The sequence below is a fragment of the Halichoeres trimaculatus genome, unplaced genomic scaffold, assembly GCF_033239565.1.
Source record: "Halichoeres trimaculatus isolate MK-OKI-2021-1 unplaced genomic scaffold, fHalTri1.1 fHalTri1_scaffold_3, whole genome shotgun sequence".
Taxonomy (NCBI): domain Eukaryota; kingdom Metazoa; phylum Chordata; class Actinopteri; order Labriformes; family Labridae; genus Halichoeres; species Halichoeres trimaculatus.
Window position 1 is genome coordinate 19,111,649 of NW_027437181.1, and position 18,899 is coordinate 19,130,547.

General features: G+C 40.2%; 1 protein-coding gene across 2 annotated transcripts; it reads left to right on the forward strand.

The window, feature by feature from the left end:
• Nucleotides 1–1,037: 1,037 nt before the first annotated feature.
• Nucleotides 1,038–17,544, forward strand: dhx38 (DEAH (Asp-Glu-Ala-His) box polypeptide 38). 2 transcript variants are annotated; one of them, XM_074666366.1, is made up of 27 exons: nucleotides 1,038–1,325; nucleotides 2,002–2,333; nucleotides 2,661–2,863; nucleotides 3,036–3,188; nucleotides 3,297–3,459; nucleotides 3,658–3,776; nucleotides 3,867–3,943; nucleotides 4,048–4,203; nucleotides 4,291–4,452; nucleotides 4,606–4,713; nucleotides 5,119–5,243; nucleotides 5,387–5,524; nucleotides 5,627–5,813; nucleotides 6,400–6,585; nucleotides 6,701–6,841; nucleotides 7,164–7,274; nucleotides 7,569–7,685; nucleotides 7,790–7,897; nucleotides 7,996–8,108; nucleotides 8,789–8,997; nucleotides 10,003–10,157; nucleotides 10,857–11,012; nucleotides 11,943–12,077; nucleotides 12,524–12,649; nucleotides 12,743–12,838; nucleotides 13,889–14,007; nucleotides 16,398–17,544. In XM_074666366.1, the coding sequence occupies exons 2-27, from the start codon at nucleotides 2,005–2,007 to the stop codon at nucleotides 16,477–16,479; spliced, it is 3,774 nt and encodes a 1,257-aa protein (XP_074522467.1). In that variant the 5' UTR covers nucleotides 1,038–1,325; nucleotides 2,002–2,004; the 3' UTR covers nucleotides 16,480–17,544. The 2 variants fall into 2 exon arrangements, with proteins under 2 accessions (XP_074522467.1, XP_074522466.1); XM_074666365.1 differs by having other exon boundaries at nucleotides 2,652–2,863; nucleotides 16,398–17,543.
• The last annotated feature ends 1,355 nt before the right edge of the window (nucleotides 17,545–18,899 follow it).

Below are 18,899 nucleotides of genomic sequence, written 5' to 3' on the forward strand. Positions count from 1 at the left end.
CAGACTACAGCTGACCAATAAAACTGTGACTTTCAGGCTGCGGCCCAATCAGAGTCGACCGCTTGATTATCATGAGACCAGGAAACGTGCAATGGTTGTTGGAGGTGCGCAGTTAATGCGCATATAATATTTGCACTTTAAACGGAACAACTTATGCTTACGTAAAACTTTGAATATGAATTATTTTAATTTTATCTAATTAAAATTCAGACATGCAATAAAAACGGATGTGGAGCTGACCAAATTTACTTGAAGAGCTATGGGGCTGAAGTTAAAAATGGTCTTACATGTAGTTTTAAAATTGTGGCATACTAAATAGTACTTTAACTAGAAGTTAAAACATTTGAAACCACTCAAAAGCCTCTAACCAACGAAAAGCAGCACATGTTTTTAAATACGCAAAGTGACAATTTCCCCATGATGTTATTTTGTAAGAGGCTGGCTGTAACATAATATTCTTCTGAGTCTACAAACATGAAAACCTTATGGGTCTTGGGCACAAAATTTCAGGTACTTGGGCTTTCAATTGAACCAATGTTGCATTCTATTTACTTTTAGAAATTGTCATTTATTTCCATTTTGACAACAAGACACAAGTATCAGATAGCTGTGCTATACTGTTTTTTTTTTTTTCTGTAGAGACTTCATTAAATTCTCTGCAGCCATATACAGTTATTAGTAGAGTTCTTGACAATAGTTGTTAATCACTGTTAATCCATTTGTTCTAATTATGTAATATTAGTGTCTTTAGAAGCTTTTAACTTCAACTAGCCCATCCGTTTTTTCCTTGTTTATTTTTCTTTTTAATGTATTTATATTGCAGATTCAGATTCAGATCTTGCTACACCTCAGCCGGTTGTGTTTTTCTTCCGTCACTGGTTTGCCCAAAAAGTAGAATCAAGCTATTAGATGTGTCTAACATTTCATATTTCAAATATATCTTTTAGTGTTCCTGTGTTTTTTTTTTTTTTGTTTGACATACTGCTTTCTCTGAAAATTATCGTGTTTTAATAAAGTTTGGCATTTTTTCCTGCCGCCCAGAGCATTGTGGGATTGCAATGTCTGCCTCCTTGTCTGTAAACATACGCGTTGTGTTTACGAAAGCAACAGTATATTTATTCTTTAGTGATAGCCACTGATCCCTCGTTTCTGGAGCCACATTACCGTCTGGATACTGAAGTCTTGTACAGAGCTTCATGTGCGAGTTTTTGCCATTTAGACCCAAATAAACACGCCGCTCTTTTTAACATCTTGCCGCCCGGCCTTGTTCTCTGGACTGAATGTGTTAGCTCTCCAGCTAGCAAGCGCTAGCTGCTGTATCTGAGGTATGTCATGGTTTGATTAATTTACCTTTTCGATATGACATTACATTGAAAGTTTAATGAAGTGGAAGCTTCCAGTCTCTTTTATGGATGAAAATAGAAATTATCAGAGTTTTTATGTTGTGTTGCTTCTAAATTAACATGTAATTACTGACTCCGTATCATTTAGAGGGGCACTTATCGTATTAGACATTTATCAATCTCATGCTTAGTAAAAACAAAACCATTCAACGTCTGACAATCCTGGACCGAGATGGTACATGAATCCCAACTCTATGTAAAGAGAGAGAAGCCCAAAAGATCGTAGATAGACAACAGACTTGTTTACAAAAAAAATAATCAGATTGATTGAGACAGAATAGCTCCCAGCTGTCGTGACCTCCTGACATGTTTTAAAGTAATTCGACTACTTTTCAAAAAGTTACCCTATTGAAAAGGGGCATAAGATTAGTTTAATTTATGGTACAGATTCTTGGGGGGTGTCTCTGTTAGTTAAATAAAGGGAAAATGTTGAGATCATGTGTTTTTGAACATTTAACAATGTCATAAAAAATCTTGTTCCCACTTAAAAAAGTGTCATAATAGAAAGCCCACTCATCATATGAATCAGAAATATGAGCTAACATTTTGTAGCTGTTCATATTGTTGACCTTTTGTCCATGTTATTATTTTCCCACAGATCATGGACGACGATGTATCCATGCACAGGCTAGAGGGGACAGATCCAGGTGCTCAAGTTGGTGGGCTGATAGTCAAGAAGAAGAAGAGTGCTGCTGCAGAACCCCATGTTTTCCGAGCACCTACCCCTCGCACCTCCTTGCTAGGCTTGGATCTGCTAGCAGCCCAGAAAAGGAAGGAGCGTGAGAATAAGGAGCAGTCTGATGGTAGTGGGGATGACAGGGGCACAAAGAGGTCAAAAGTTTCCTCCTACAAGGACTGGGAGGAGGGGAAAAGTGACTCTGGATCGGATGAGGAAGATGATATTAAGAACAAAGATGATAAGAAGGAGAGGTAAGTGTATGGGTAATGTAAGAATAGACAACAAACAGTAGTCCCTTATGGTTATAGATAATTGTTGTGGTTATCAGCTCTTTTATTATTATTATTATTTTTGTAATTATTATTATTATTATTTTTATTTAGTACATGAGGTTGTTTAATGCCTTCAAATTGTAAAATAATAAAACAGCACTGAGTATTCATCATCAAATGACCACCCCTTTTCTCTTAAGCTTTATGGTGTTCTTGTATTATATTCATTCCTCTTTTACTCACTAAGTATTACTTAGGGTAGAAAAATGTACAACCAATGTGTTATATTTTATTCAGTCTTTCCAGCAGAAAGTATCGTGTGACTGGCTCAGAGACTCCCTCAAACCCTGGAGGTGTCAGTGAAGAGTTCAAGCGCAGGCACCAGCAGAGAGAGAAAGACAGGCGAGAGCATGGAGTCTACGCCTCCTCCAAAGAGGACAGGAACAGAGAAAGAGACAGAGATCGAGAAAGGAGCAGAGATAAAGGAAGAGACCGAAGAAGTGAAAGAGGTGATTTTTCAAGATCAGATTACTTGGTTTAGCTGTGATAAATGCATTTTAAAGCAGCTTTATGTGTTTTGTGTTCTAGCATCATTGAAAAAAAAACAGACTTATTGGTAAAAGCAAATATTCCACCATTTAAAGTTGTTGGCAGTAACTCTTCTATGTACCTATCTTTCAGATGAGCGTGAAGGCAGCCGAAGCCGTGGCAGCGGTTCAGAACGTTCAGAGCGAGGTGAGAGGAGCGACCGCTCACAGAGAGATGGCTGGTCTGAGCGCATCAGCCGAGGAACAAGGAGAGATGAACCTCAGACACCACAGAATCGCCCCAGAGGTGGTGCTTCTTTTAACAGCTTTCTATTTGATACACAGCTTTAATTGTATCTGGGCTCTGTCTTTTATTCCATGGGTTGAGTGGACTCATTTTGTTGTTTTCTCATAGATTCTTTCACACCCTCACGTTCTAACTGGGAGGAGGATGACAGTGGTTACGGCAGCTCACGGCACTCCCAGTGGGAGTCTCCGTCTCCAGCTCTGTCCCACAGAGAGTCTGATCGGCCAGACCGAAGCAATCGCTCTGGCCGAGAGAGTGAAAGAAGAGACAGGTAAACAACTGTCATTTGTGGCATTTTATGTCCCTGGAAAGATGTTTTTCTTTAAATCCTAAAAAGGTCACATGATGATTTAGTTTCTTTGAATATATTACATTATGAGGCAGAGATATTTTCCAGCAGCTAAAAATACATGAAAGCTTTTTATTTGTTCTTGTGTGTATCGTTAAACCACTGTCTGCTGAATCTTAGGTCAGTTAGAGGCAGATACCCTGATGACACACCCCTGCCAACACCATCGTACAAGTACAACGAGTGGGCCAATGACAGAAAGCATTTGGGTTCCACACCTCGTTTATCACAAGGAAAAGGTACTATTCCAAATACTAACAGTTTTGTGCTGATGTGCAAGATTTACACACTATGTATTCATTAGCATTAATTTGCTGGCTGCCCTTTAGGTAGGAAAGATGAAGGTGAGGGAGGAATCACGTTTGATAATGAGGAAGAAAAGGATCAGTGGCAGGAGGACCAGAAGGTGAGATTTACAGCTGCTATTCATTAATTCTGAAGAGTCTGTTGACTGTTTCTCTTCATTTATCTCTTCTCTTTTCTCTTTTCTCTTTTCTCTCTGTTTTGTAGCAAGCTGACAGGGACTGGTACATGATGGATGAAGGTTACGATGAGTTCCACAATCCGTTCACCTCAACCTCTGATGAATATGTGAAGAAGAGAGAGCAGATCCTTCAGAAGCAGACTCAAAAGAGAATTTCTGCCCAGAAACGACAGATCAATGAGGTAAGCTCACAGTGTTTAGTGTGTACCTTTATTTTTTCTGTCTATGTTGTCTTATTTTAGTAACCAGTTTCTTTTTTCTTTTTACAGGACAACGAGCGGTGGGAGACTAACCGTATGTTGACCAGTGGTGTGGTGCAGAGGTTAGAGGTGGATGAAGACTTTGAAGAGGATAATGCGGCTAAGGTTCACCTGCTTGTTCACAACCTGGTTCCTCCCTTCCTTGATGGAAGAATAGTTTTCACGAAGCAGGTATGTGTAAGACCTGAACAGATCAAAATCCAAGCTGTATTGATAATCATTGCCTCAGAAATCGCAAGAGGTCAATAGTTTTACCGATTTTTTTTGGAAAAGTTTAATTTTGTTCAAAGTGTTTGTATGCATGTGCTTGTTTTCCCACTGTAGCCAGAGCCCATCATTCCTGTAAAAGATGCCACTTCTGACATGGCCATCATCTCCCGTAAAGGCAGCCAGCTTGTCCGAAAACATCGTGAGCAGAAAGAGCGGAAGAAGGTAGGCTTGAAACCAAATAGTGAGTACAGCTTGTGTGCTGCAAACCCACTGCCTTTTGCCTTTAAATTACTCAAGGTGCATCATTTAATGGCAAATATGAGCAGATCATGTATGCTCTTAATCCTCTGTTGCTGAGAAATGTTCCTATAGCTTGTCTTGCTGTTTAACCAAATGCTCTATTGTTCTTTCAGTATCATAAATCATTTATTTGTAATTACCTTTCTTTGGTCAGCCGATGACACTTTAACTGTAAACAAGCAGGCTGATATGAAATATAACAAATACAACCCCAGAAAGCATGTCATCTCTTCAATGTTTTGAATTTGCATCAAAATTAAGATCTATGTATTCAGTGAGGGACTGACATAAACATATGAGGTAAATGAAGTGAATATATATTTTCAGGCACAGCACAAACACTGGGAGCTGGCAGGCACAAAGTTGGGAGATATCATGGGGATCAAGAAGACTGAAGAAGCAGATACGTCCGGAGGAAAACCAGTTGGCGAGGATGGCAAAGTGGACTACAGGTGAACAGATTATCTTTGCTAAATTCAAGTTACATGAATGTTCAGATACCTTATTTGGTATCCCATATGCTCGACTCTGAGAACAAACCAGTCTGTTTTACTGGCCTGCAGTGTACCAATTTTTGTTCATTTTTCCCCCTTAGAGCTGAGCAGAAATTTGCAGATCACATGAAAGAAAAGTCTGAAGCCAGCAGTGAGTTTGCAAAGAAAAAGAGTCTTCTGGAACAGCGACAGTACCTGCCAATTTTTGCAGTCAGACAGCAGCTTCTAAACATCATCAGGTAATGCTCATCACATAAATTCCTTTGACATCACCTTAGCATAATGTTTAGATACTTTTGGGATTGAATTCTTAACTTGTACTGTTTGATTCTACTGTACAGAGACAACAGCATAGTGATTGTTGTTGGAGAGACAGGCAGCGGAAAGACCACTCAGCTGACTCAGTACCTACATGAGGATGGCTACACCAGCTACGGCATGGTGGGATGTACGCAGCCCAGAAGAGTAGCAGCCATGAGTGTGGCCAAGAGAGTCAGTGAAGAGATTGGCACTAACCTAGGAGAGGAGGTGAGACTGCTGTGTGGTTACCACATTTTAGGAAAACACAATCTGGTTAAGACAATAGGGAAACAATTTTCTGCAGTTCTTGAAAATATCAGGATTTTTTCTTGTCATTTCAACGGGTTAAGTAGATGTTGTGTACATTCCAACAAATTTAAAGATGTCCCTATTTGTAAGCATGTTGCTGTTTACATGAACTTCCCCCTGAGTTGTTAATTTCAAATAAGTGATACAAGTGATACGGTGTAACTTTGGGTATTTTGAATCCCATATGATCGTCCCAGTTCATTTGAATGTAACTATCATCTTTAATGTCACAGAAACACTGTGTTGTGCAATAGCCAATCAGATTACTTCCTTTCTCTGGGCCATTAGATTCACACATGTTGTGTCACACTGCCATCTAGTGGATTAAAGGTAAATGTCAAATGTGCTCTGGGCTTAGTGGTGGCAGAGACTAAACTAAGGGTCAAAATAGATAGATAAAGGATGCAGGTTGTAATAAATTGCTCTCTTAAAACAGACACTGAGTTTTTGTTGTATTCCTAATTTTGAATGAGGTGACTTAACTATTCTTTTTTTTTTCCTGCAGGTGGGCTATGCGATTCGTTTTGAGGACTGCACATCAGAGAAAACACTGATAAAGTACATGACAGACGGTATTCTGCTCAGGGAGTCACTGAGAGAGTCAGACCTGGACCATTACAGTGCTGTTATCATGGACGAAGCTCATGAACGCTCTCTGAATACAGATGTGTTGTTTGGCCTGCTGCGTGAGGTCAGTACATAACATCCTCACAGATTTTTTTCAGGATATACACTCTCCTGCATCTTCTCTGCACCTTTAAAGGACTGCCCTGTGATTTATGCACTCTTCTGCTTTTTTACATCAGGTTGTTTCTCGACGCACTGATCTGAAGCTCATAGTTACTTCTGCAACAATGGACTCGGACAAGTTTGCTGCATTTTTTGGCAATGTACCCATTTTTCACATTCCAGGAAGAACATTTCCAGTAGACATCTTGTTTAGTAAGGTATGTTTCTGTTTTTCTTTCACTTAAAGACATTTATGCTGCATCATATCATTGCTCTTGAATCTTTTTGGAAGCTTTAGCTCTCAATATTTTAACTTTCTCAGTAAGACCTGAATTCACTTGTCTTAAATGACTTTAGAATGTTACAAGAAATCCATTTGCAAAATGAACAGCTCCCATTTTAAATAACTGATAACTTCGAAATGTAAACTTGATGCCAAAAACTAGTTATTTGTTTCTGATTTTGAGTCAATGTTCTATATATGGTGTGTTTTGGTTGTTGAAGCGGTGTTTTGTTTGAATTGCGTTTTGTGTTTTGCAGACTCCTCAAGAGGACTATGTAGAGGCAGCAGTAAAGCAGGCACTGCAGATCCATCTGAGTGGGCTGATGGGAGACATCCTCATCTTCATGCCTGGACAGGAGGACATTGAGGTGAGGGACATGCTATTATTGAAAGAGATTGTGCACAATAAAGGAATGTAACCTGGATTAAGTGTATTTACATGTTACCTCAGATCTCAAAATACGAAATTAGAAAAGTCAGTCTTTAAAGCTTTGGTGTAATATTTCCTCAGTTATTTGATGTACACACACCTGTTACATGTGCTGTTTGTAAAAGATGATAGTTTATCCATCAGCTGCCATTCTGCAGATTTCTCCATGTTAACACTTTAGATGTTTGTTTTTCACATTTGAAATTACACACATAAATCCTTGTTCTTGCAGGTGACATCTGATCAGATTGTGGAGCGTCTAGAGGACCTGGAGAATGCTCCTCCTCTGGCAGTGCTGCCCATCTACTCTCAGCTACCTTCTGACCTCCAAGCCAAGATCTTTCAGAAGGTCTTCATCTTTCTTCATATGTGATTTAACGTACATTTTTACTTTAAGTCTGCAAGTGCGAGTAGTAAACATAATCATGACTGTATTTATTTCTTTTATGCAAGGCTCCAGATGGTGTTAGGAAATGCATTGTTGCTACAAACATTGCTGAGACCTCGCTCACGGTGGATGGAATTATGTTTGTCGTGGACTCAGGATACTGCAAACTTAAGGTTTTACTCTTTGTCACATGTTTTTTTCCCACCACATCCTCTAAAACACCATGAAGAAGTTCAAACTAATCTAATATTTATTTTATATCTGTAAACAGGTTTTCAATCCTCGCATTGGAATGGATGCTCTGCAGGTTTATCCCATCAGCCAGGCTAATGCCAACCAGCGCTCTGGTCGAGCAGGTCGTACAGGACCAGGGCAGTGTTACAGGTGAGGGGTTTCTGCCTTGTCTCTGTCTGGAGCTGTCAGTAATATATAGCTAAAAGTTAAACCCTTTTCAGATACCAGAAACTCTTTTTACAGTCTTCACAGAGACAGGATATGTCATTATTTTCCCCTATAAATGAGTTTTTCCTCCATAAGTATGTAGGCTTGTTTCTGAATCCCTGTTGTATTGAAGTTTCCTTCTGTGAGTTCATTCAGATCAGCGTGTTAAAGAAGAGGCAATAAGACATGCTGGTTTGCTCAGCTTTTATTGATGATTCACATCTCACTGTATCTGTGACTGCTGGTGCTGTTTTACAAGCACAAAAGTTCACATACATTCACTGAAGTTATTCAGTGTTTGTTAACCTAAAAGGGATCAGTTGTGACTGTTTGGAGAATATTGGTGGTCTTAAATGGAGTTTTCCTTTTGTTTTTGGATCTTCCAGAATGTTTGAATGCTGATTGATAGGTGAAAATATCTTTACAATTTGAAGACAATATACCTGACAGTGCCACACTACTGTGTAGCATAGTTTAGCCTTATTGCTCTGTCTGTCTCTTTCTGTATACAGCAGAGGTAACAAAGAATGTACAAAGATCTGTGTACTGCGTGTTCAGAGTATTCAGAGGTGAAATTAACCCACCATCCTGTGTGAATCTATGCCCTCTATTATTTTTTCCAGGCTTTACACTCAGAGCGCTTATAAGAACGAGATGCTGACTACCACAATACCTGAGATCCAGAGGACCAACCTGGCTAATGTCGTCCTGCTGCTGAAGTCTCTAGGTGTTCAGGATCTGCTCCTGTTTCACTTCATGGATCCACCACCTGAGGACAACATGCTCAACTCCATGTACCAGCTCTGGATTCTGGGAGCTTTAGACAACACAGGTGAGGCAGTGACCCAGAGGCATCTGAATGTTATGTTAATGAAATACTCCCATTCTCAACAGACTTTAAACATACCAGTTTCAGAATGTTTCTTTTTACTCAGCCACAAAAATGGTCATAACACCGGGTTACTTCAGCTGGAAGTACATTTTTTTTGTAGCACATGATCATATCCAGTTTCATGCTCCCCCACATGCTTTTTATTTGAGGTCTCACAAGGCAAATCCAAGTCTCCTGTACAGTCAGACTAAACAACATACATCATCCTCTCTTTGAGGTGGTGACGACACTGTGACAGAGAGTATTGGGTATTTAAGGGGTATATTTCCCCCTCAGTGCTGTTTTGAGTTGCTCCATGCACAGTGATGCTGACACCACAAACATAGGCAGGAGACCGACTATTTAGAGGATGCTGCGCTGCGGTGATGATGCACACATTGCAAACAGGCCTGGAGGACTGAGTTGTGAGGTTTAGCCAGTGGAGTAATTGCCTAGTAACTGATCCTGTGTTTGATTTGACTGGCCGAGTCTCATTTCTGTCTCATCCTTAGCCAGATTCCAGGGGATTTAGGGATTTGGGGATAAGGGGGGACTTTTGATGATTCCCTGTATGGTGTGTTAACAGCAGATTATCTCTGATTAAGGCTTACCTGCCCCAAACTGGCTGCTGTGCTTCTCTGCTTTTCCTCCATATAAGCTTCTTAGACTCTGTCGTCTAATCATTTAAATCAGAAGCGGCAAAGTTTTTGATCTGACTCTCTTTTTTTTCTCTACAAGTATTCTCAGCTGTCAGCAGTTCATCCCCCTCTCTCACGGTGTTAGACAAATAAGTGTCACTTTATGCCGGCTTCTCCATCACGCCAGCAGGCTTTTGATGGAAAAGAAGCTTATCACTCGTCTTGTGCTTGTTCCTCCTATATTCTCCACGTCTCATGCACTTTGATTTACTGCTACTCCATGTGTGACCGTGTTATTGTGTATCATTTTTTTTTTTTTTCCTCTCAGGTGCTTTGACACCAACAGGACGTCTGATGGTGGAGTTTCCTCTTGACCCAGCGCTCTCAAAGATGCTTATTGTGTCCTGTGACATGGGCTGCAGTGCTGACATCCTTATAATTGTCTCCATGCTGTCTGTGCCGGCCATCTTCTACAGACCAAAGGTACACATGATGTTTGTTATGAAGTTACTGTAAGAAAATTAGGTGGTGGTAAGTATTAAGGAAAAATTACATAGCAGTTCTTTGTATTTAGGTATGTTTTTGTGATGAAGTGGCTTTGATCTAAATTTAATTCTTTAAATTTAAAGTCTAATGACTGTTTCTTTATGAAAGAGGGACCCTGGTACTGACGAACCCATAAAGACCACCACCAGAATCTAATGTTAAGGTTCCTGGACTATTTTGGAGACTATTTTTACAGCCAACAAATTTACTCTTGTTGTTTATTCTCACAGGTTTTTTCAGCTTTTTAAAAAAATACAGTATCAATTAATTCACAACGTACAATCTGCCCATCACTTAAAAGCAAAGAGACACAGTGTGTCTACCTGATGATCAAAGTGAACCTCTTAACAGCAAGAAGTCACATATTATCCTCAGGAGTTTGTAGAAACCAAAATCTTGCATTAACTTTGAAAGAAGCATGGAACTCAACTCCAAATTGGCTTTACAGTTTCTTCAGATATTTTTCCTCCACATTCAATCCTCTGTGGAAAATGAGGTGGGGTTACAAAACAGAAGGAGACATTGTCTCCTTATTTTACAGAGTATTAATTGCCCACTTTTACTAAAATGTAACCTTAAGATTTAAAAAAAAAAAATCCACAGAATTTTTAGAAACTGAATTATTTGTTTCTGCAGGGTCGGGAGGAGGAGAGTGACCAGGTGAGGGAGAAGTTCTCAGTCCCAGAGAGTGACCATCTCACCTACCTTAACGTGTACATGCAGTGGAAGAACAACAACTACTCCAGCGTGTGGTGCAATGAGCACTTCATCCACACCAAGGCTATGCGCAAGGTTTGACTTTCACTGCTAAAACTGTTTTATCTAACAACACTCCATGACACTCAGTTGAAACCTGTCAGTTTTAGTACATTTGTCTTGTTTGAATGTGTAGTATTTTGTTGAGTATCCTTTCTTTAAAGGCAGGGTCTGCAGTAATTTTTCGTTACTTGTAAGCAAACACAAATTTATACTGGGCTCCTCCTAATTGGCTCAGTGCCAGCGGCAGCGTTCACCTAAAGCCTCCGACTGTGACTAGGTGAACACACTCACTAGCCTACCTGCAGCATTGCGTTTCTCCGTGGGAGAGACTAGAGAGCCGTGCACCTGACTTGCACAAGCTAATCATAGGTATTTGACACATGCCTGCTCAGCAAAAAGACAACGCGTATCACTTTTTGTCCGAGCCACACTCCAAAGCGAGTGAAAGTCGAGCCAAGCTTCACCCTCGTTTAGTAAAAGTATTATCTGTTCGGCGTTTCGTTTCATTTGGGTTGTGTTTTTCTACCTCCATGCTACGTCTACTTTTGTAGCTGCTCAGGATGGCTTCTTCCACTTGTTTATCAACACACAAAAGTTCCTTGTGCACTGGGTACCCTGTGATTGGCTGATGTAACTACATCTACTCTCCGCCTAGAAACATCTGGATACAATCAATAAATCAACATGCAGGCAGAGGACAGGGTCTGAGGCAAATACAGACACTGGCACACATGTAGGCCCATAGGAGATGATTGAGCAGGATTATTTCTGTACAAGTTGACATTTTAATTTTTAGGGAGATCCTGCAGACTCTACCTTACAGTATGAAAACAGATTTTACTATATGCTGTAATAATTTTGTAGATTGACAGGTTTTCTCCTTTGGTAACAGTTAGGCAGTTGCCTCCAAAAATACTGATTACTAGTCAGCAATTTGGGTGAATTGTGTGTTTTTTCATGCAGGTGCGTGAGGTGCGCTCCCAGCTGAAAGATATCATGGTGCAGCAGAGGATGAACCTGGTATCCTGTGGGTCAGACTGGGACATCATCAGAAAGTGCATCTGTGCTGCTTACTTCCACCAGGCTGCCAAGCTCAAGGTACTTTGTGCACTCTGGGTTTTCCTCAGTTAATATGCTACGCCTTGTGGCAACTGGTTGTGGCAGATTTATAGCAGCATAATTACAGAGCAGTGAAATATCCCTCCTGGCCTCACATTAATACAGCGCTAAAATCTGAAAGGGAATTTGAAATCATGACTATATAATCAGGGCTCTCCGTTTGACTTATGAGTCGTCGGCTAACCCAAGCAGTCGGAGCAGTGTTGGATATACTTCAAATTTATTTTCCTGCTGTCTAAGCCAGGTGGAGAAGCAAATTAACCCAGAGGACCGGCTTTGCTCTGACCTTAACATGCACAAACACACACACAGACAAACACACACGCAGTTAAACTTCTGTGCACTACACACAAGGCCCATTTTCCTGTCCTGAAATTCAGATGCAGAACATTTAAATTGTGATTAATGTCTGTGTTTGCGCTCAGGGCATTGGTGAATATGTGAACGTGAGGACAGGCATGCCGTGTCACCTCCACCCTACCAGCTCCCTGTTTGGCATGGGCTACACCCCGGACTACATCATTTACCACGAGCTGGTCATGACCACCAAGGTAAGAAGTCTGCCAGCTGCCCAACTCATCTAGCAGTAAAACAAGTAATAGCACATGTGTATGTTAATGTTTAACCTATGCTCTGTGCTGCAGGAGTACATGCAGTGTGTGACTGCAGTGGACGGAGAGTGGCTAGCGGAGCTGGGGCCGATGTTTTACAGCATCAAACATGCAGGAAGGAGCAGACAGGTAAGGCCAGATGAGGCTGAAACTCTTTCAGCACATTTTAGGATCATTATTAACAAAGCAGATACAGTGAATAGAGAAATGTCCACTTCTGGTAGTGTGTGATTGGTCTAAGGCTGATTTTTAGAATTTAAGGTTGTCCACCCATTAAAATTAAAGAAATTGCTTTTGCAGAGGTTGCTGTCGCTGAACTTGAGCAGATATCTGCAGCCAGGTGCTGAAATGTTGTGTAACTCAGCTTTCAGCTGGAGGAAAATTTCTCAACTGAAGACTTATTTTTTACAAAAAAGCTATTATTTATTTTTTTAATCTTATTTTATCTGGGTTGTATTGGTTTTGCTTCTATTGATTTATTTTATTGCTTGGCTGCTTGTCTCATTTGTTTTTATTGTTTTTTACTGTCTGCTGTTCATTTTTACATGTTTTACTGTACATTTTGAAGCACTTTGTTACTTGTAATGAAAAGTGCTATACAAATAAATAGACATGCACTGACCGATCGGTGCAGATTTTCTTAATTTTGGTGGGTTTGGTGATCGGCCCATCCTTGCATATGAAACTGATCTGATATATCTCCGGGAAGGTCTGACAGCCAGCTTTTAGCTGTTGCTTTTAGCTCTGAGACCTGAAACTCAGGACACTTTATTGTTTTTTTAAGTTAAAACATAAAGATTTTATTGTTTCACAGGGATTTTCAATAAAATAAGATTGGGACATTAAAGGTAAATGTTGTCAGTTATAAAAAAATAAAAAATAAAAATTGGTATCAACCCAAATCGGTACCGGCAGGTCAGGCTTTTTAAAGATTGGTGACCAGCCAGAAAATTGTGATCAGTGCACACCTTCAAATAAAGTATTGTTATTGTTAAATGGCTCTCATAGATGAATACTAAAGACTTTTGCTTTGGAGTAAGATGTGTGAAAGTCACATTTGGTTCAAAGTTTGGACCTCTGTGTCCCTGGTGTTATATCTTTGTTATACTGGCTTAATATAGTTCTTAATTTTTGTTTTGTTCTTCTGCAACCATTTCTCATCTGTCTGTTGCTCTGCAGGAGAACCGTCGCCGCGCCAAGGAGGAGATCAGCAACATGGAAGAGGAGATGTCTTTAGCTCAAGAGCAGCTGCGATCGCGGCGAGAGGAGCAGGAGAAGAAGAACACTGGCACTGTTCGGTAAGTCTCAGTCCTCCAACAATAGTTCCCCCATGGCCCTCATTTTCCATACACAGTCAAGATAGAAATGTTTAATTTACCTACCTCGCTGCCAATCCATATCTCCCCCCTCCCTCTTTCTCTCTACTCTCTCCCACTCTCTCTACTCACCCTCTCTCACTCTTCATGATGAGCTTTTCTCACCTTTGGTCCCCACAGACGAGACAAAAAGAAATAATATTGACTCCTGGCTGACCCCCATTACTGCAGCAATTTAAATTGTGCCATAGCAGAGCAGAGAAAGGAGGGGAACGTTCAATTTCAAATTAGACCAAAAAATTAATTTCACACCCATCCGCCAGCTTTAGAGAGAGAAATAAGGTTACAAAGACAGACTTAAAAAAAGAACTTTTATTGTTAATTAATCGTCTGGTTTATCTCTCTGAGTTTGTGTGACCGCTTCTGTAACAGATCTGTTGAAAATAATCACACTCGAGGTATAGGATTAAGAATTAGATTTAAGCGCAGGAAGCAGGACGTGTGATAATGAAAGGCGTCTGCTCTCCTGGGCTCTCTGCTGCCTTTGTCCTCCAGCAGGCCTCACAAGCAGCTCCTCCATGAGTTCACTGTGACCAGGATGGAAGATTTTCATCAGGATGCTTATCACCTGACTCCCTGCTCACCAGCACAGATCAGTGGTGTGAATTAGGAAATGGTGAAGTCAGTTGTTTTGTTTAGGAAAGTGGAACAGTAGAGGCAGCTGTGGAGTGAAGACTTGTGTAGTTCTTTTTGAACATTTAAAGGAGAAAACTGAGAGTTTAGCTCCCAGAGGAAAATCGCATTTTCTCTGAATGTCTTCTTAAAAAGCCTCCTTCATTATTTGACGGTCAGACTGTTTTTTTTACAGAACAAAATACTAAAATATGTTTGAAAATTACAAAAAATGGTAAAGCTTCTATAGGGAACTCTTGGTTTGTGTTGATGTTGGCACCCCCTGTAGACAGAGGGCTGTCTTACATCATTTCTGATTATTTTGTATGAAGCGGTTCAACAATCTTAAGTTGCTTTTTGACTTTAGGGAGAAAGTATATAGAAATAACAAACCTTGTCACTTTTGATCTGGATTGCTCTTGTAGGTAATAAAGACAAGTCACTTATTTCAGTTTGTTTTATTTCTGGGTAAGAAAAACTCCAAGTAGCTTAAAGATTTACCTCTTTCTTTGTCAAACATGACTTTAAAGGTTGTATTTCTGCTTCACCGACAGACGTTTTCAGATGTCAACATTTTATGAGGAAAAGAGTGATGGGTATTATTCACTCACTCCTTCCTCACAATAACCATCCAAACAATGGCAGATAACTCTGTGGAGTGATTTCATAACAAATCTGTTAAGTTTAAAGAATGTATCTTTCAATATTTTGTTCTGTTTGTACAACTTTTTTATTCTTTATACCAACAGCGTTTCATTGAACCTAGGAGAGTTATTTACTTCAACACGTCTCCTACAAATGCTTTTTTGAGGAGTTTGACTTCATAATATTATCGAAAACGTGTTTATATTCTTTAAAAATGTGCGAAATAACAAGACTGTGTTGTTACCAATAGTGTTAAACAATAATCAAGCTGATGCTGATCACGCTTGGCTTTAAGGAATTTGGGTTTTATCTGTCATACTTAATGAAACAGCTGCAGATCATAATGAGTTTGTGTTTGTTAAAACTCAATTTGAAGACTCCTTGAGTGCCTATGTCGTTTTTTCCATCAAGATTTCGGTCTTTGTGCCTCATTTTTTTTTTAACAAGAAATAACTCATAGTAATAGTAATAATTTATCTCTGATCATTTAAACATCATGTGAATCCCTGAGTTATTCAGGCTTTCTAAAAAAAAAAAAAGACCAACAAAAAAAACACAGTTGTCTGCTTAAAGCTCCATCCTGGTTAAAATAAAAACCTCCTATTTAGACAGACTCTTCAAGAGACAAACTTTGTTGAAACCCAATGAATCTGTCATGACACACCCAGCAGCTTGTGTTTTGAGGGTAAAGTGAACAAGCCGGCAGAGACAGGGGGACACAATGACAGAAGGGGGTTATGGCCTGATGGTTGTAATTGCTGCAGGTGTGTGTAGGGCAGGAAAGAGGGGGAGAGAGATGAGGGAAGTGTGGGCAGTGTCAGAGTGTCACGCTGCTGTAATTAAAGATGATAGATTTGCTGTCAGCAGCGTAAGGCTCTACTTCCCAACACTCATCCCAGAGACACCAGCCTGCCTGTTCAGCCTGCTGCTTTCATGTTCAAACTCACCTTCAGCCTCATGTTACAAATGTGAAACACAACACTGCAAAAAAAAAAAGAGGTTCACTCTCTCAGCACATTGAAAAATACTTGTCTTTTTCTTGTTGTCTGATTTAGGGGAGTGAAAATCTGCACACCAGGAAGGAAAGAAGAGGCCCCCATGACACCCAGACGTACCCCTGCCCGCTTTGGACTGTAGAGGACTAGAAGACCGGGCTAACTCCTGTAAACTCAGCTTCATTCAGGCTTGGACCACAAACACCCACTATGACTCCCACTTGGCTTCTGTCCCTCGCTGCATGGCTACGATTACCTGCAGTTCATCCACTGACCACTAGAGTGAGAACTTGTATAAGGCAGAAGATACCAACAGGGGGCAGGTCCTTCAGAACGCTTTCCTCCACCTTTATCAGCAAAATGCGTTTTGCATGATATAATGAGAGGGAAAGGGACAACTGTGTGTGTTTTGTGTATATTCTGTTTTCATAGGTCCAAATGTTAAACTTCAGTCTCTAAATGATTTTTGTCTGACCTGGAAATGTTTAATTTTCTATGTTCTTTTGTACTTTATGCTGAAATACTATCATAGGAGCAGAAAGTGATCATACTTAAGCGTTTCTTGTCTTTGTGTCCTTGCATTTACTGCTCCTTGTTCTGTTGTAACTTTAGCAGTGTGTGTGCACCATCATGAAGTGCTCCTCCACAGACTGAAGCACTATTATATCTGTACTTGTGGCATGAGTGTCTTCAGACTCTAGAACTGTGTTGTAATACCCTCTTATACACAAACAAACACTCATTCCAGCTATGGCAATTCACCTTTGCTACCTGCTGTTGACCCAGCTCCAACAATGCTATGCGCCTCAGAGTTCTTCATACAAAACAGTAACGTGCTAGATTCAACATAGCTGTTTCATTTCTACGGTCTAGGTGTTCAAAATAGCACACAGCAGCTTCCTTTGAGGTTTTCCTCTAAACAAGTGTTTGAAAATGTGTCTTTTTAATGAGTAAAATTGTTTGTAGACGTGCTCCTTCCTCTGCCCTCTCAGCTGATGACAACATTGTGCCGCTTTAGATAGACCATCTATCTGCAACAAACGGTTTAGTGAAGGCCACGTTTGGATAGTGACACACTTTCTGTTTTGTCTTTTTAAACTAAGATCTGAGGCAGCAGGAGGACTGTTAATGGATTTTTTTTTCCTCAACATCTTTTGTAAATGAATAAATACATGTTGGCTATTTTTTAAGTAATGTGTCTTTTTGCAAACTGCATGTGCCTAACATAATTATGTCCTTCAAAAACACTCCTAGAGTTGGTTTTGCAGAGAATTAAAGCCCAATAAGAGAAAGTAGCAAAGATTATAGTTACTTTAGATGTAGTCATTAATGTTGTTGCTTTCTGTTTCTCCCGTTGAGAAGAAAACTTTTGTTGAGTTTTCACTTTTGAAGCTCTAAGCTGTGCACATATTCAATGTCCAAAACCCTGTTGTTTTCTGTAGGTATTGAACCATGCAGTGTCCGCCGTGACTTTTCAGAAATTTCACTTATGAATTCTTAAGTTTACAAATCAGGGCTCCATTAATGGATCATTCCAATATTGTTTATTGTTTGGGTTGTTAAATTTTTAAAAAAAATAATAAATGTCATTAGGCTTAAGCCCAGAACCTATGGTATTCTGGTGGAGTAGTTAGCTGAAACCACAAAATGGTCAAACAATGACATTTATGCAACAACTCCAGCAACACCCAGTTAGGTGCTGATTATTTCTGTCAACTGACCCGTTCCCCCAAGCTTGAGTTTAAATATCAAAGATACTCTGTTTTCTTTCATGTCATAAAAGCAACAAATGAGCTATAAAAGGGACCGTTGGACCTCTTTTTATAGACTGAAAATACCTTCAGTGCTAACACATTAGCTCTTGGCTTTGATAAGACTTTACTTTGTTTTAATTGTCCCAGTTGTCAGCTGTTTGTAAATAACATGGAGCAACTCACAAGACAAGGTCTTGTGTGTAGCTCATGTATAATGACTGTAGTAGCATCCCCACAACACTGTTTTAATGTCAGTTTGGCACAGCTAGCTGAGGCGAGAGAATGTGATCAGAGAAACAAAAAGCATGAGTCTGTCCCTCCCTTCCTCCCTCCCTCACTCACCATGGCACCCACAGATGTCACACATCTACATGAGTGATCCCCAGGCTTCCAGTGCCCTCACTTGTAAAGATGTTGACGTGCTTCAGATGAAGAGCCGAGCTACACGTGGGTGGATCTTGTGTTTGGCTTTATTGTAGCTGTATGTAAATCCTCAGGTCTCAAGACCGTTGAACAAAAGCCTGCTGGATGCTGTTCTTCATCACGTTCAGCCTGACATTTCTTGATGTCTCCTTGCTGAACCACTCCTGGTGTCTGGCATCAATTTGAAGGGAAAGCATGTGATTTCTTCAAACAACAGGTTGGGCTTTCCTCTGAGCTCGATCACTGAGCAGCTTTTCTTTTTTTTTGTTGGTCAGTGATAGTCAGTCTCACTGTAACCCTTATGCAAATTAATGTGATTATGAGTGTTCCCTCGACCTCCTCAATCCTCCGAGGCGTCTTGATTGAGTGTGGCAGGCAGAGGAGG

What these genes read in the sequence shown, in the direction of transcription:
- dhx38 (XM_074666365.1), top strand. Translation starts at nt 2,005, where the DNA reads ATGGACGACGATGTATCCATGCACAGGCTAGAGGGGACAGATCCAGGT. An exon ending in AGTGGCAGGAGGACCAGAAG is followed by an intron (nt 3,944 to 4,047) that starts GTGAGATTTACA and finishes TCTGTTTTGTAG; the next exon opens with CAAGCTGACAGGGACTGGTA. An exon ending in GGGAGCTTTAGACAACACAG is followed by an intron (nt 8,998 to 10,002) that starts GTGAGGCAGTGA and finishes TTTTCCTCTCAG; the next exon opens with GTGCTTTGACACCAACAGGA.